The sequence below is a fragment of the Corapipo altera genome, unplaced genomic scaffold (assembly GCF_003945725.1).
Source record: "Corapipo altera isolate COAL_440 unplaced genomic scaffold, ASM394572v1 49, whole genome shotgun sequence".
Lineage (NCBI taxonomy): Eukaryota > Metazoa > Chordata > Aves > Passeriformes > Pipridae > Corapipo > Corapipo altera.
The window spans coordinates 5,885,218-5,904,146 of record NW_020884879.1 but is presented as its reverse complement, the minus strand read 5'-3'; the positions used below and the strand labels follow the sequence as shown (position 1 = coordinate 5,904,146).

The window sequence follows — 18,929 nt, the reverse complement described above, 5'->3', positions numbered from 1 at the left end:
AACGAGCACAAAACAAACCACACACAACACACTTAAATGGAAATGAAATAATAATCTGGACACAGTGAGATGGGATTTATTTATTTTGAGCTAGCAGATCAAACTGAAGTTCTATGTTGCCCTTTTTCACTGCTATGTTGACCCATGTTAACCAATGACTTTCCTATTCTTCTGTCAGCACTGGCATCCTTGAAACACTGTATTAAAATTCCCAGATGTTACTCACAACTGATACTGGAAAAGCTTGCAACACATGCTATCACAACACATAGGACTGTGGTTCAAAAAGCCAGCAATCAAAGATCCCATGATGCAGACTGATGTCTGAATCACAGAGCACTTTCTGAGGGATCTGTACTACTTATTGCATGCTTTCTAAATTCTCCTACAGCCTGAGGACATGTTCCTTCTGCTCACAGCTCCTGGCAGGTATTAATAAAGCAGTCGAGGCCTGCCAAATATAAGGCTGAGTATCTCTGAATATCAAAAATGGCACAGCTTGACCTAAGTTCTTGAAACACTCCAAATCAGTTCAACTTTGATTCAGTCAAATGAAATTGGATACAATAATATTCTACTTTGCAACTTGATATCTGTGAATTTTAAGAGCCATAATGTATTTCAAACCAAAGTGCTGCAAGTTTTATTGCCATAGTCTGCACACAAGAAATATGTTTACCATTTATAGCCTTCAGATGCAGAACTTTCATACTATTTATCATCTTTTGGGTGAGACTGCTTTAAACCACTGTGGTATTCTAAAAGTCATTCATACATGGGAGTTACCATCTGTAGCAGTATGTCTTTAAGACTGGTATTTTTCTGCTTATCTGTTTATTTTATATGTGTATACATCTATGCACACATACAAGCCGTGTACCCCCCCAAACACATACTTTCAAATAGGTTTAAAAAATGAAAAGTTACTTACTTTCTGTGAAGGTGATGTGATGTTATGATGTTACAACAACCAGCAACATAGGAAAGAGAAAAAAAATCAAAATACAACATTCATTAGCTTTCCAATATAAAAGTTGCTAACATAATTCTATCATTTAAAAAATATCAGGCATTTCAATGTTCCATAAATTCCTTTCCCAAAATCACTATGAGTTAGTAGTATTCAGCACATCCTTTCAAAATTCCTGTTCATTATCAAAGCAAGCTTTTTACCCCAACTCCCCCAGTCAAAAATCTCTCCAACATTTAGTGATTCTGGGCTCCCTCTACTGGTCACGCAGCCAGTGTTACCTAAATCGAAATGTCAGACTACAGTTTCCACACACAAAACTGTGCAGAAACACGAGGAAGTACACATTTCAGTTATTTCCTCCTCTGCCACCCTCCCCCAAATCCTACAAAAATCTGTAAAAACACCAGTAAAAACACTACTTATTTTTAAATTGTGAACTTCTCAAACACATAGTTTCATCAGAAAAACCCTGAAAATGTCCATGGCTATACTCTTCATTTTAACAGTCTTTGCTAGACTGTTTGCCAAGAGACAAAAATTACAATCTTGGCAAAAAAATATTTTAAATATGGAAAATAAATTGACTAAAGCTAACTTGTCTAGGCAATATAGTGTGGAGACCGTGAAAGTTCCCCAACATTATGCAGACAAAAGACCTCAGGTCCTGCAGCAAGGCAGCATTTCAACCACCCAGCCCCACTATATGTGCAGTAACCTCTCCTTCCCGATATGTTCCCAAATCTATGACAACCACTGTAAGAGGACCATTGAGGTATTGCAAATTTGTTCCGTATTTATTTGTTTGAAATCATCTGCTCATTTCATAGAGATACACAAACAGTCACAAGGGAGCAACAATTTTTCCTCACTGCTGGAAAAAAGTAAAACCAAAAGGCTTCAGAACTAATTTCTGATTCGAAGTCACACAGAATAAAATATGTTTATAATGCACATAAGTTACACCAGTTTCAGAGTGACAACAGATAAAGAAAATAAAACATAAGATGGAAGGTTGTAGAAAACACATTTGTGTGGTACAGTAAACAGAAAAGTAAAAGAAGGCATAAATTGTTATTTTCCAGAAACATGTAAAAGGTCGCTGAAGTTAATTGAGATAAATGTTCTTCATGACCACCGGGGAAAGAAAAAGAAAGTTCACAGATAGTCTAAAAGTGTGAATGTAGCTGTTGATGTTTTAATCAACACCAGAACTGAGCAGGGGAGTTTGTAAAAAGACCTTCCTGAGAAGCTCATACACACACCAGTCCTGGCTGGTACACAGATGGGAACCTGTCCCAGTGTTTGCATCAAATGATCTCTTGAGCATGTATCCAGTCCTGCAACCTGTGATTCTTTATCTCTTCAATAAGTCGAAATTCTTATCAAGACTGAGCTAATAATATACCCTAAGTATACTTTTTCCAACATATACAGCACCTAGAAATCCTGGAAAATTGACTAGATGTCTATACGTGCATTGCTTGCTGAAGTGTTCCACAGAGCACTACATGAAGCACTAGATACACCAAGTGTGATGAAGCCGTCTTTGGCTGCTTCTTAGAAGCTTTCCACAATCTTCAAGGAGCTGTGTGCTCATGGTCCTGCAGTCAAGTGCCAGCAAAATGTCCCAACTTGCCTTACAAGACTGTAGCCATAACCTAACTTGGGAATGCCACGCAAAACCACCAGGAACCTAAGTAGCTATACCAAGACAAGAAGACAGTTGTCCTATACATGAGGAAGATAAGCAAACTGCTGCTGACTGGTCTAGAGCTGCTCTCATCCCACAGCCATACTTGACTGAGCTGGTAGTGTTGCAGCAGCTGTTAGTGCTGGGGCTGCAGCAAGATCTTCCAGCTGGGGCTCAGAAGGAATACCCAGGAGAAGTCCACTAAAGTGAGGACTGAAAAGAAGACCTGGCCATTTTACTATATTCAAATGGCACAAGCACAGGATCCTTCCCTTGGCACAGAGGGAAGTAGAGAGCACAGGAAAACAGAAGACAGTGTTGATCAGTGCAAGATTTCCTGCCAACCACTTGCAATTTTTTCAGCAATAAAGGTTTCAAATTAGTCTAAATAAACCAGCCAGCTGACCCCAGCTGGACATCATGTGCCCACCAAAGCTGCTCTATCACTCCCCTCCTCAGTTGGGCAGGGGAGAGAAAATATAAGGACGGGCTCATGGGTCAGAAAGAAAAGGACAGAGAGAGATCACTCAGCAATTATCATCATGGGCAAACCAGATTCAACATGGGGAAATTAACTGAGTTTATTACCAATCAAATCAGAGTAGGATAATGAGAAATAAAACAAAACTTTAAAACACCTTACCCCCACCGCTCCCTTCTTCCTGGGCTTATCTTCACTCATGATTTTCTTTACCTCCCCCACAGCAACACAGGGGTGATGGGGAACGGGGGCTATGGTCAATTCATCACGTTTCCTTTGCTGCTCCTTCCTCCTCAGGGGAAGGACTCCTCACACTCTTCCCCTGTTCCAGGGTAGGTCCCTTCCACAGGGTGCAGTTCTTCAGGAACAGGTTGCTCCATCATGGGTCCTCCACAGGATCACAAGTTCTGCCAGCAAATGTGCTCTAGCACGGTACTGGAAGGAGCCTGCTCCAGCACAGGCTTCCCATGGGGTCACAGCCTCCTTTGGGCATCCACCTGTTCCAGTGTGGAGTCCTCCACAGGCTTCAGATGGATCTCTGCTCCACCACAGACCTCTATGGGCTGCAGGGGGACAGCTGCCTCACCATGGTTCTGCACCACAGGCTGCAGGAGAATCTCTGCTCCAGTGCCTGGAGCACCTCCTCCCCCTTCTTCTTCACTGATCCTGGAGTATGTAGAGTTGTTTCTCTCATATATTCTCACTCCTCACTCCAGCTGCAACTGCTGTTGTGTAGAGCTTTTTCCCCCCCTCTTAACTCTGTCATCCCAGAGGCACTACTGCTGTTGATGGGCTCTGCCTGGCCAGCAGGGGGTTTCGACTTGGAGCTGGCTGGCGTTGGCTTTATAGGACATGGGGGAACCTTCTGGCAGCTTCTCACAGAAGCTACCCCTGTAAGCCCCCCACTACCAAAACCTGGCCATGCAATCCCAAAATACACAGGAAGACTGCAAGCAGTATATTTGCTTTCTTGGCCAACGTTAAATACAGACTACACATTTGTATTGGGTCTGGCTGAGATGGAGTTCAATTCCCTATAGTAGCCCTCACAGTGTTGTGCTTTGCATTGGTAGCTAGAATGGTGTTGATCACACACCAGTCTTTTGGCTACTGCTGAGCACAGTATCAGCACTGTAACGTTCCTTCTGGGAGGGGACACAAGTAGGCCAAACTAACCACAGGAAAGGAAAAAGCTAAGGAAAGAAGCAAGAAGGGGGGCATTCATTGTTTCCAATGGCTGCCTGCTAAGGAACCATTATGCATGCTGAAGCCCTGCTTCTTGGAAGTGGCCAACCATCGCTGCTGATGGCAAGTAGAAAATAAACCTTGTTATTTTTTGCTTTGCTTTTGTGCACACAAGTTTTTGGTTTAGCCTTAATAAACAGCCTTATCCCAACCCACCAGTTGTTTTCCATCTCACCCTCTCTCCCCTTTACGACTGGGAAGGGGAGTGATTGAGCAGCTGGGTGGGCACCTGGTGTCCAGACAAGTTCAACCCACCACCAGTATTCCAGGTACAATTTCATTCAGAGTCATCCTTCACTCAACAGCAAAATCACAGACTAAGCATGTTAATCCAAACTAAACCAATTTAAATTATCAAACAGAAAACTTGATTTTAATAATCAATTACAATCTTGCTTTTGATTTTTTCCCACTTATTTTCCTACTGCAAGGTTAATTTGTTCATTGCTTAAAATTATTAAAATACCCCAATCAGCCAACAAATAGAGCTTTAATGTAATCTTACTTTTCGATATTTGGAGACCACAAATGCATTCAGCAATTATCTAAATTAATGTACAGAAATTAATTCAAGTTCTATTTTCTGATGTTAAAATAGCAATGACATCTTATTTACCAAATCATTACAAGTATACTTATTTCTGTCAAATCATCTTTGGAAAGAAACTGTAATTTGATTAAGGGATTGGCTTTTAAATACTGAATGAAAATATATTAGATGTGCTGGATATAACATGAAAAAAAAGGAGACTTTCCAAAATATCACATATCCAATATAATTTACTAAACAATAAAACCACCTCTTAATATGTGGGTAGTAGGTAGCTAGGGAACCATCTACTACTTCTATATATATAGACTGGTGAAACTGTAGAGCTGTAAGATCTCAGCCTCTCACACAAAGTACTTATTCATAAATTTGAACAAGAAAAAAAGCATTTTACTTTTTGAGGTTCCATCTGGCTTCTTCATTTTAAAGAAGCCAGAACTTAATGAGAACTACAGAAAATACTCCTGATACCTACCGTTGATGTGACTGTCCAAATTATTTCTGTTCTGAAGTCTTAATCACTAAAATAATAAATAAAGTCACAATAAATAAAGTCTTAAGCCTTAAGTCACTTGCTAAAGTTCTATAGGAGTTGAAGTACACAGAGGTAGAATACTATTTATACAGTTTGAATAAATTATACTTAAGGTTTATTCCTATTATAAGCTCTCGATCTTTAAATGTATTTTAAAGGATTAAAAGAAATTCCTTAACATACCTATTTTTTATTTTTAATGAATTTTATCCATATTAGCCAAAATTAACATCAGTTTTGTTCCCATATTGGCAGCACCATGAAGAAAATTTTTACATCTCTTCACACGTGGTACCTGACTTTCAGACTTCAGATATCACCGACAGGGCTACTATTCTTGAGCAGGGTAAATAAGCCAGGCTATCAGGCTACAAGACAGACTAGCCCAGCTCATTCACCTATAGTCTCACAGACTGTAAACTACCAGCAGATGGTAGGGGAAAAGACCCATTATATGTACTACTAACATTGCTCCAACATCAACCCTCATATAGATTTCTTGTTTTTCTAAATCAGATGAAGATAGAGGAAAGATCATTATTAGTATGATAGAAAAACCAAGAACCAGTACAGACATGCTGTAATGTCATGGATACCCAATGTCTGTCTCAAAAGCTAGCAGTTTTCACTGAAGTTAACCAAAGCAGTGAACGCCAAAAATGTAAAGCAGAAGAACCTAGTAATGAACCAGAACTCTGCCCTTTGCAGCTTCTGAGGGTGTTATAAGCAGCTAGAATCACAGCTGACTGAACTGATATCTCACCAAGAAACCAAACCTTTTCAGTGCCCTTCAAATGTAAAATAATCTGGAGCAATGTTGTAGAGAAACTCAACATGGATCCTAAATTCAAGCTAGGTATCATGAAAAGGTTTTTGGTTTGTTTTGTTTTTTGTTGTTTTTTTTTTTTTTTTTTGCCATTCTTAGCAGGAAATCTCGTTTACAAACTCATCTAAGTCTAGTTTTACATTTTGAATTGACCAAAACTGGAATCAGGGAAGGAGTTAGAAGTGAAGCTCCTTTTACAGAGCTAACATGTGTCCTCAGTCTCTTATCAGACCACCTTTGAAGCATTAAGCAATGCTGTCTCTCCTTGGAAGAGAGACACACAAAAATTATTTTCAAGTCTTGTGTGAAGGATATACATAACAAACAAATACTGGAGATTATGCCACCACCCTTAAGACCCATTTCTACTACTTCTAGGATCCTCCTGCATGAAGCAATACCCCTCTGGGCCTTTTGTACATCTACATACAGTCATTGTTTCAGTGATTACATGGCATTGGCACATACAATAAAGACCAAACATAATAAACTTCTAGCCATGTGTCATCACGGAAAAACTAAGAGGGACAAGTGAATGAAACTGCTAGCTGCAGGTGAACATGACAGAAAGACAGGGGGTGCTGGCAAGAGAATGTTACATTATTTCTTTGCTTGAAAGGTTTGCCAAACTGTTTGCATTCACCCACAGTCAGTCACAAGTGACTAACTGATCACACAATGTAAGACGTTTCTTGGAAAGCAAAGCTCTCATGCATGACTACCCATACATTTTTATTCTAATTCCCTCTCAGCATCCAAGAGTTTGGCTCACACTTGCAAATGATGGCATAGACTTAGGGGTTTTTTCACCTCTTAGCTGTGTTGCAGCACTATGGTAGATCTAATTTTTTTTTTTTTTCTGCAGGGGTAAAGATTATTGAAAACACACCTGATCCTGCCTTCTGCTCTGTGCAATGGCCTTTCATAGACATTTCAATCAAGTCTGGCATTTCCACCCTTACCTTTAGAGCACTCAGTGGTCTGAGGCCAGGGTAGATGAAATTCTGATGCCCTACAACACTGAAAATTAATCTTTTTGTTATCTAGTATATTTTATCTCTGGCAGCCTGAGAAAACTTCTGATAGTGTCAAATCTGGTGACAATAGCCACAGTAATGTTGTTCCAGAAGAACACAACAAATGGAGTTCACCTGTGGTGAAAATGGAGCTTTATTTAGGACTGGTCTAAACCAATAAAATGAAAAGCCCTTGGAACAAAAGTTCATCACAAATCTCAGTACTCCTTAAGCCAGCAAGGCTTTCTCTTTTTTTTTTTACCATTTTTTCTCATAAGAAAGCCTTTATTTACAAAAGTTCCAGAACCTGTATAAAATTTAAGTGTTCCTGAACATAATTTTATAGAACTACTGTGATGGATTTCCTTGAAAATATTTACAATGTGTCTGAAAACAAGATGCCAGGAATACAGCAGGTAAATTTGAGAAGAAAGAATAAAAACCACACAAATCTATCATATCAATCCCATATTATACACTACAGACTGAAAGATACTGACAAGTTTTTCCAAAATTTTAATACCCCTACTCATTATTTTTGTTGATTACCTTTACTCATGCCTCTGAGTAAGTCTCCCTGAATACCTTGAATGTTCTGAAAAATATGCTTGAAACACCATTACACCTCATTAAATGATATTCACATATGGCAACAAGCATTCCTCGACCAGAAAGGAAATGAGAATACAAGTTTTATAGAGACTGTTTACACTTTTCTGTGTTCCCTAACACCTGAGAAAACCCCAGGTTTTTCTTCTTTGTGAAGAAAAATCTCAAAGAAAGGATATATGTAAATGCATCTCTGCACTTTGAGTCTTTACCATTTCGTCAGATGTCGTACAAATAACATAAGAAAGAAAGCAATGCTAACAAAAAAAAGGGCATTTGAATGTGTTTTTGAAAGACACAGGCAAAGATTAAAGAGTACCTTTTAAAATCATCCCAAAAGAAAAATGTTTCAGAAAGAAAACTACCCCAAAAGAACAAGAAATCAGCATGTGTCAGTTAGTCACAATAGCTAAGGTGTCCCCTGGACTGAGAACACCCTCCTCATTCAACACCACTTAAAAGAAACTATTTGATTTTTTTGTGTAACAAATTCTTATACTGGTCAAATAACACTGTTCTTTCTGACAGCTACTTCCTATTCAAAAATGTATGGGGTTTTCTCTTTTTTCTTTTAATAGTTTTAACTGATTTCATTAAAAAGCACTAGTACATTTTTCATTTTCTACTCCAATATCAATGTTCACCATGAAGGAAAAAACTATAAAGACAGTGAAAAAAAAAGATTTCTTGCCACATCAAAGGAATTCTGGAATAGAGGTTAAAAAATGGCTTTCTTAAAGAAACCATGGTTTTTATATATACGATGTCTTATTTTAGTATCAGATTTCACAGACCCCTGTGGGCTTTAAATACATATGTTTAGAAAAATGAAGTAATGACTATGTTACAGTCAAAAATGTACTAAACCCAAGAAAAACACTGCCACAAAATATGCAATGTATAAAACGAAAAAAAAAACACCCCACCCTTCCAAATATTCTTGGCTTCAAGGTGGGTGAAGCTTACTCCTCAAAAAAAAAAAAAAAGAAGTCAAGGTGGAAAGTAAAGTGACTATGCTAAACAAAACGCAGTCAGTAATCACTGAATGCCTTTTGGCCTCTAATATTTAATCATCCTACACAAGGGACTTCTATGAACTTATCCCAAGTTCTCTTGTTTAATTTGGCTTTTTAACTGGCCAGTCTCCACAACTGTCACTGCAGAGTTTTAAGAATATCTTGTGCATGTGTGTAACTGATAAACAACTGGTCGGTCAAATGCAAAAAGTACAGCCCACTCCCCCCTCCCCCCAAAAAAAGTTACAGCTATTTTTAAGAACATTCAGCTCCACCAATGTTCACACACACATAATTTACAGTGGGAATAACTTCCAGAAGTTATCTAGTCCAACATCCAACCCTCTGCTCAAAGCAGAGCCACTTGGATCTAGGCCTCATCCACTCAGGTTTTGTGCAATCTCCAAGAACGGAGACTTCACAGCCTCTCTGGACAACCTTCCTCCTGTGCTTAACTGCTCTCACCGGGAAAGTATTTTTCTTAGTATCAAATCATAATTTTTCATGTTTCATGTTCCATGATACATGTTGTGTCTGTTGCCTCTCATTCTTTGCTTCTCATGCTGTCATTATGCAACCTCCAAGAAAAGCCTGGCTCTGTCTCCCCTACACCCTCCCATTAGTGAGCTGTGGAGTGCCATGGGATCCCCCTGAGCCTTCTCTTCTCCTTTGTGAACAAGCCCAGCCCTCAGCCTTTCCTCATACACCATATGCTCTAGCCTCCAGCCATCCCGGTGAACCTCCACTAGACTCACTTTGATATATCAATCTCTTTCCTGGACTAGGGGCCCCAAAACTGGACATGGTTCTCCAAATGGGGTCTCACAAGTGCTGAAGGGGAAGGATCAGTTCACTTGACCTGCTGGCCATGCTCCTGCTAACAGAGCCCAACATGGGGTTGCCCCTTGCTGCAAGGGCACACTGATGGACTAATGTATGCCTTCTTAACCACCACGACTCCCAGGTCATTTTCTGCAAAGCTGATTCCTGGCCTGTTAGCCCCCAACCTATACCACTACATTAATCACTATGTTCCAGAGGAACAAGTTTGCTCTTGCCTTTTTTGAGTTTCATTAGGTTCCTCTTAGTGCAAATCTCTGCTGTCTTGATCCCTCTGAACATCAGCCCAGTCTTCCAGAACACCAACTGCTTCCTCCCAACTTGCTGAATGTGCTGAATCTGTCCCGTTATTTAGGTGTTTAACAGTATTGTTAAATACCTAAATATTTAGGTGTTCCATGTCTGAGCAACACCACTTAGTAACTGGTTACCAACTAGAGTTAGCATGTTTGATCAAAACACTTTGGGGTCTGCAGTCCAGGCAAATTTCCCTCCACCTTATTGTCCACTTATAGAGTTCCTATTTCACCAATTTGACTGTGAAGACACTAAGGTCTTGCTAAAGTAAAGGTAAAAAACATCAGCCTCAGCTTGCTCTAATTGTCTCCCCTGACAATCTTGCTGATGTCCTTCCAGTGCACTGCACCTATCCTTCTCTGAAGGCAGAGAAGCTTCCTTCTGTTGTCCAAAGTCATAACTTTCCAACTTCCCAATCCTATGAGTCTCTATTCACAGTCGGCTTGTGACTACTATGTAGGTAGTCCACAAGAAGCAAGTAGCCAACATAAACTGTTCGTCAGAACTGAGAGTCAAATGACTCCTTGGCCTTGACCCGCTGTGGCATGCCACCAAAGTCCCCAGAAGCTGGACCTTCAAGAAGATTTTCCCTGAAGTTTCCTCAAGAAGCTCAAGAAGCCTGGAAACTGCTGCAAACTGCTCAATCTCTGATTAGCTGCTTCTGCTGGAGGTCTGCAACAGAGTGACAAAATATACTGCAAAAGAACAACAGGACTTCTGAGCCTCTGCACCACCCACTGAGGAAGCCCATGCAGCATCTGACAGTGGCTTCATTAACTCTGTTGCACAACGAAAAAGGGAAAAGAAGGCAGAACAAAGTGTTGCCAGAAAACCACTGTGAGCCAGGCCTAGTTCAGAAGGCTGAGTAGGATTCCTACTTTATCATGCTGTACTAGGAATGTAATCCTGATGCAGTCACAGCTACCAGCCATACTCCTCCCTTGATTGATTAGAAGAATTTCCAGCCTTTCTTATCATCCACAGCAGAGACTTCTGTTACCCCAGCTGTAATGGTTGCAAGACACCACCCCGCAGTTATACCAGCAATAATGCATCTCTGTACCTGAACGTAAGGCCATAGAGTAGTTTCTGCTTTCACCAACGAGGTTTGCACCAAGACTAATACTGGGCTCACGTCACTTTCTGCCAGCTCTGCCACTTAACGAAGCAGTCTGAGTGGCTTCCCTCTAAGTCAGACCACGTGTTCCTGCCTCCATGATGTGTTCTTCCCCAACCCCCCTTTCTTCTTTATTTAGAACTTGATTATTTCCCCAAACAACCATGTGAACGCTTGTGCCAGCATCCAGGGAGGTGGGCAGCCCAGAGCAGGAAAAGCAGCTTGGTGAGAGCAGGATTATTATTTCGGCTGCAATATTGGTTTACAGTAACTGGAGAAGGATGGCCTCAGACTGACACAACTGGTTCCCATTTCAGACTTCTCAGCGCGAGGCCTGTATTTCACCTTTTGTCAGTTAACACAATGCGCTCCCTCCAGCCGCTCCCGAACCTACATGCCAGATGCAGCTGGCTCGCCTCAGCTATAACCCCTTGGGTTGCTACATCTGGACGCAGAGGAGGGGAGAGGCGGAGGTACCACCCTGCTGAGGAAAAGCAGAATTACCAAGCTTGAAGGAGCTCCACACCCCCACATGTTCCTCCGCTCGAGCCTAATGTCATGTCCCTGCTCTCTCACGCGATATCAGTGAAGTTTTCCAGTTGTTGCCATTAAAACCAATTGCAACTGAATTTATAAAACCAGAAGAGGTGCCGATGTACATACATCTCCTTCTACCTTCCCCCAGTAATGAAAAGAAAATAGAAGAGGCAAATCACAACACACTGTTAAGACCTATCAGAATTAAATTTTAAAAGGCAAGCATATTTCAGTAAAACGGCTTAAATTATGGCAAGATTTAACCATTTATGGAAATAATAAAAAAGTATTGCCAAGCAAAGTACTGTGCAAAGTACTCTACTAAATACTATAGAGTTTAAAACTGTTTATAATTTATGAAAATTATGGATTTCTTTCTTCATATCAGAAATCTTTACCTCTTTAATGTTACTCAATGTTGAGCTACCAGACTGTTATATGACATTATTTTATTAAATAATATTTCTCCCTGATAGAAACAACAGCATTAAAGCAAATTGCTATGCTGATCTCAAGAGCGATTAATTTTTCTTTCTTTACACTCACTAGTAAAATCTTACTGAGTTATCCTAATTAAATTGGTATATTAACTTTGCCCATTCCTAAAAATTGATGCATGCCAACATGTTGGGCTGCCTGAGCTTGCTATGCTGTGCCATTTCAGTCATACCATCCACCTGCCTAAGTAATCAATTGTCCAACTCAGTAAGAAAGTTTTTAATGCTTATTACAATTTCTTTGGAAATTTTTACCTGGAAAGAATGTATCTATTCACTGAATTGCAATGCTGAAACCAAAGCTATTTTAATATAGGGATTTTACTGCTTTTACTTGATGGAAAGTAAAAGGGTCTTGGTTAACACATACAAGCTCTTCCAGTCAGTCAAAAATTTTTACTTCACTGCTAACAGCATGCAGTTACAGATTCCTGAACCAAAGTGGACTTGCTTGGACTTGTTTCCTTTTTATTATTTTTTCCCTCTCGTTTTCTTTTGTCTCCTTTTCTTTGGTCCTTTCCTTTCTCTTTCTTTTCCTTCTCTCTCATCTCTATTTCTCTTCTTTCTTCCTCTTTTTTCTCTCTTTTTCTCTCTCCCACCTTGCATTTCTCTGTTTTTCTTTCCCCTTACATTTCTCTCTTTTTCCCTTATATCTTCTCTCTCTCTCTCTCTTCTCCTCTCCATCTCCTGTTCTCTCCTTTCTTTTCTTTCTCTCATTTTTTATTGTCTTCTCTTTTCTTTTCTTTCCCTGTATATATTTTCTATCCTTTTCTTTCCTCTCTTCATTTTTTCACCTTTTCTCTTTCCTTTCTTCTTTGTTTTCTCAGTTTTATTCTTTTTCTCTTCTTTTTCATTTCTCTCATTTTCTTCTCCTTTCTTTCCTCTTTTCCTCCTCATTTCTCTTCTCTTCACCTTGTTTCTTCCTCTCTTTTTCTCCCTTTATTTCTTTCCTCTTGTGGTGGGTTAGCTTTGGCCATAAGTCAAATGCCCACCCAGCCATTCACTCCCACCTCCTCAACAGGAATCTGGGAGGAAAGAGGATGAAAAACTTGTGGGTTGAGATAAAGGCAGGCAGATTGCTTACCAGTTACCACAAGAGACAAAACAGATTCGACTTGAGGAAAATTAATTTATTGCCAATTAAAATAGATTTGGGTAGAGAGAAACAAAAGCTTCCCTCTTCCAGGCTCAACTTTCCTTTTTCATTCCTGATTCTTTTACCTTCCCCTCACTGAGTGGTGCTGAGGGATGGAGGGTTACAGTCAGTCCACAGCAGCTTCTCTCTGCTGCTGCTTCCTCCTCACATTTTTTGTCTGCTCCAGCCTGGGCTCTCCAGGGGCAACACCTCCATCAGGAAACATCCAGATGTCCCAGTATAGTATTCTCCACATGCTGCAGTGAGGATATCTGCTCTGGTGTGGCCCTCCACAGCCTGCAAGGGTCCCCCCCTCTGCACTGGTGCCCAGGGCACCTTCTCCCTTCCTTCTCTCCGGCCTTGGCATTCACACTTCTGTTCCACACATTCTTTTTTTATCCTCTTCTTCTGTCTGAGTGCTGGTTTTGTCCTTCCTTTAATATGTTACCACAGAGGTACCACTGTCTTGGTTGCTGGGCTCAGCTATGTCTTGTGGTGGGGTTGTTGGAGTCAGCTGTGTCTGCACAGAGGCCAACCTGCAGCCCCCCACTGCCAGTGCTGTGTTATGTACACCTCTCCTCCTTTTCCTCTCTTTTCATTTTTTTCATTTCCCTTTCTGCTCTCCTTTATCCTCCTACTTTCCCATCTTCTCTGTCTTCTCTTTTTATCTCTCCTCTCTTCATTCTTCTCCCACTCTTCTCTCTTGCCCTCCCCTCCATCCTATCGTATCTTATTCTGATAAAAGAATTATACTTCTTTTAAAGCAGAAGTATAATATAATAATAATAATAAACCTTTTTATGAAGCATGAACAACTGAAATCCCTAAATTTAATTTTAGTTTTGTTCATTTCTACTCAAAACCAAAGAAAGTGCACCATGTCTTATGCCTTCTCTTTCACAAAAGTTCAGGAAAATTCCCACAGTTTCTTTTTTTCTTTCTCCCCAGTTTTCAATTAGGATATGACTTCTGAAGGAATGACTAACTGAAGGAATTTAGAATTTTGAAACTAAATGTCAAATTCTGGCACAACTATGCAAAAGCAACATGTTTAACATCCAAAACATCGCACCCAATCCAAAAAGAGAAAGCCAGAACATACGAGAACGACCTATTTCTACATGTTCAGTTCTTATTCAATTGAAAAAAATAATTGTGAAGTCTATTGTATCATGCAAGAGAATGAACAAATAAAAATAAACATTCCTTCCCTTACAAAAGATTTTTCTCAATATTCTTGTATTTGAAGAGTAATTCAGTACTTGAGAAAGTTTTACTCAATTACTCATTTTCTACTAATAAACAGGTAAAAAAATCAAACTGATACAAAGAATAAGGAAGTTCAGAATAATCACAAATAAAGATTAGATCCAACAACAAATTACTGTTTTCTAGTAATACTTATTCCTACAATAACAGTTGTATAAGCAAGACCATAATTTCACCTTAAACATTATAATAAATGTGATTACTACAACTTGGCTGACTAATAAATGCCAATTATGTGCCTAAAATATTTTTGTTAAGGCTCTCATCTGTAAGAAAAACCCAAAAATAAATGCAGAATGGGCAATCACAGTACGTCCTGTAACTTTAACAATATAGCAACAAATTATTTGTTTTATTGTGTCAAATTAAAATATTTGTGTGGATGTGAAACGTTTAAGTTATACTTGTTGTACATTAGGGAGTTTAACTTGGCAAAACAGCATAGTAAAATTTCTTTCCTTCCCTCAAAGGACCAAGCAGATACTTTTATTTTTGTGTTTTAACTTACTCCAGCTGTTGCAGTTCAGTCTATTAGCAGATCTCCTTATTCTTTTTTGACTTAAAACAGCTCCTTAAGTCTGGAACTGAGAGACTTAAGTTTCTATTTAACTTAAAAGTCAATCTAATTTCAAAATGTCACACACAGAATTTTAAAATTATAACAGTAGAAACCACCAAATATTTTGTGAAAACATAGGACTGATAGCTAAAAGTTTTAGACTGGCCATTCCTGATAGGCATATCATTCCATCTGAAAGGAAGCTTGATTCTGCTGAAGTCATTAATAAAGTCCCTCTGAATGCAGAAGCTGAGACACACATGCCTAAGAGAGCCAAAGAAACTAAAAATAATGTGGCTTTCAAAAAAATTCAGTCTTAACCACAAATTGCTTACTGTTTTTAATAAAGAATTAAATGATACATTTAGTATTAAATTAATTAACAGTACAAATTATGTCATTACTTCGTGGACTGTAGCTCAGGCACAAATAATCTTGTATCAACACTATTTTAGTTTATACAGTTCATTACATCATCTGACTGAATGACATTTAGATGCAATAATTTACATTTATACCATTAAGCTGCTACTACAGAGAAAGGTTAATGGTTGGATTGGTTTTCATGGTGTTATGTTTTGGATGAAGGGGACAGAGTTAAGAATATAAATACTGTTTGACTGCCTAATCTTCACTGGCCAAGAAAAGATTCCTAGACTGAATCTAACAAAACCAAAACAACAACTTCCTGCTTGTCATTCATTCTTCATTTCTTCCCAAAGAGTTCCTTGTTGTCATTTATAGGTCAGGTTTTTTATCTTTGTGATTACTGCAGGGGACACATATTTTTTACAAAACGATTTCATATTTGATAATGGTTACCTAAAGTATTTATCAGTCTAGAGGACAAGAACTTCAGGTGTACTAGTAACGTAAAAAAAAAGAAAGGAAGGAATAGCAAGTAATGGAGGACACTTGCAAGAAAGATTAGTTGTCTGGATCCCGCACTTGTTTTATTTTATTTTCTAATTAAATATAAAAGCCTGCCAGTGAAGCTCCCAATGGTGTATCTTGACGGATTCCTGATAGCAAATAAACATATCATAAGCTTATTGAAACACAAACTATACAGCAGTACCTACGGATGCTGTAAGATCCTAAACAGGGTTACTCAGCTGTGTTTGCTTGGTATTTTCTTGCTGAAAGGTAGTACTTACTAAAAAGAGCTACGAGATCCCATTTTCCTTTCCTCATAATAAAATACAAGGAAAACCAAAAGAAATTAGGGGAAAAAAGTCAGTTTGTCCTCTCTTTAGCTGTTGAGGGCAGACAGCAAAACAGTTCTTAGGGATCATTTGAGCTCTTTCCCGTACTCTTTGCTATTGGAGCAACTGAGCAAATGAAACATTTGAGTATAATTTTGTGATTTACAACTTTATATAAGGGCACGTGTATGAGTAGAGAGGTGAATTTGTGTCTGCAGGTGTATTTACACACTCGCCCATAAACACAAGTTTCATACATACAAATTTTAAGTTCTTTTATTTATACTTTGATTTGAGGTATATGTTTTGGTTCCCTGTTCTCTGTTAATGTCGAAAATATTTGCCAGCCACACAGTTACCGGTTCTAGCAAACAGCTATCATAAAACAGACTCGCTGACAAATGCAGAGTTTATTGGGATTACAAACAGAAGATGGGAGCTTTCTATATTGCTGAAAGAAAATAAAATCTTGAATAAAACATGTTCTTCTTAACATGACAGTACATAAGCACACAAAATATGTTCAGGCACTTTTTAAATTCTGTTTTGAAATGAAGAGCTTGCACGTAATTTAATTTCACAGTAATTAAGACTACCTATGAGACTCAAAATTAATAAAATGGAATTGCTATCAGCTGGACTTAGATAGAAAAGAAATTCATGTACATAACAAATTTTCTGAACAGTTATACCTGATCTTTTTCATTGTCCTTAGACAGTGAAATTCTGAGGCTTTTTCTGGGGGGCCTTGATTCTAAAAAAATGTACTTCAAAATTTTAAATTAAGTGTACCAGTGCATGGCTAAAAGAGAACTAGGAAAAGTTTCAGCTCATGCAATACAAATAGGAAAAAAAAAAAGAAAAGAAAAGAAAAATCCTAGATTTTCCCATATTTTTTCCCCTTCAGTTAAGAAATGATTTCATTACAGGTAAACTGAAGCATATACACCCATATCTTTATAGAAACAAAGACATCCACAGCAAACTGTTCCAGAAAAATAAATTATTACTAGAAAATTATGCTTTCATAGAAAGCCTGACAATGTTTTCTTCTTTCACATTCAAGTAAAACAGATTTAATTCAGTCTGCCAGAAATGGCTATGCTTCTGCTCTGTGAAAAATATGCTAATGATGAAAATAAGGACTTGACAATTTACTGAATACTAAGCGGAAAATCTGTAATGAATTGCCTGTGTTGTAGTGTTCAGTTTAGGCTCATTTTTCTTCCTCAGTTGCTATGGAATACTAGAAATAGCATAAAGAAGATTATACTATTTTGCGGGATGTTGTGCATGTCCCTTAAGACAGAATGCTTAGAAATAAAGACAAAAGTCAGCTGTGGGATAAATGAAATTCAAAGCAGTAATAAATAATAGGCTTAAGTACTAACTTTTCAATGCAAAAGAGAAATACAGAGAACAAAACAGAAATGCCAAAAAAATTCAACCCCAACAAATAAATCTCAATCAGCAACTAGCAAGTTGAAACCTACAGTAATTCATTTTACACCTGCAAGGAAAAGCAGCTTCTTAGGTTACTCAGATGGTGCAACAAAAGCTCATAAATCCATTAAATGAAGGCATGTCTTCAAGTTCCCAGCCAGATTTCAATTTTGACTGCAGGTTTTAAGCCTTCAGCAGATTAAACCCTTTTCCTAAGAATATTTTATCAGTGTACATTCAAAAGGTGACTCCTTCTAGCTAAAGTGTCTGTATCCTTCTGTGTTTGAAATTTTTATATATACGGCTGCTCCTGACAGGCTTATGTGTTGAATTGCATTTGTCCAAATACCACCTAAAGTAAATACAGGAGATTATTCTTGCCTTTTCCAAGCACAAGAGAGCTGAACAAGGTTGTTGGCTACTCAAGAAAGATTCTTGCATTTTGCCCCTAACCAGCATACACTGATACTAAGCTCTCTTGCAGGTCTTGCTTCTGACTTTTATTTTAAAATACCAGTACCTATGTACTATAATGTTAATAAGTGGCAGATCTTCATTTCAGAACAATGATGGAAAGAAGAACACATGCTGTCAAATCTCAGTTTCCTCAAAATTTTTTTGAAAATTTTGCATATGGACAACAATGGACAACTATTATTGGAAAGCTCTCCTATGTCCTTGCTTTCCTCGAAAAGATGCTAGCAAAACAATCTGATAAAGGAAGTAAAATAGAAGAATGTATTCAATCTAGTCATGGTTCAGTTTATAGGAACTGCAGGCAGACTTTGGATAAAAAAATAAGAAAACATTCTCTAGACTGGAAGATCTCATCTCTTCAGTCATTTTTAGAAAAGAAATCAGGCTTTAAAGCACTATACTACAGGAAACATACTACACACACACAAAACAAAACAACCACCAAATAAAACAAAGGCCCCACCCCAAACAAATAAACCAACCAAAAAACTTTCACTGCTCAGAGGACGGATTGAAGATCTGGTGAAACTTTCGTAACATAACTTCTGCGAGTATCTAACTGTTTTGAACGTGTTCAGGATATTTTTATTTAATTTCTCTCTCTCTGAAAAA

At 38.5% G+C, this 18,929-nt stretch overlaps 1 protein-coding gene across 3 annotated transcripts in view; it reads right to left on the bottom strand.

Moving 5' to 3' along the window:
• ASXL3 (ASXL transcriptional regulator 3) overlaps positions 1 to 18,929 on the bottom strand; it is a 129,971-nt gene that overhangs the window by 75,285 nt on the left and 35,757 nt on the right. For all 3 annotated transcript variants that reach the window (XM_027638713.1, XM_027638714.1, XM_027638715.1), the window contains one exon: positions 11,219 to 11,221. In XM_027638713.1, coding sequence (XP_027494514.1) covers positions 11,219 to 11,221 — 3 coding nt within the window. The remainder of the gene's footprint in view (positions 1 to 11,218; positions 11,222 to 18,929) is intronic.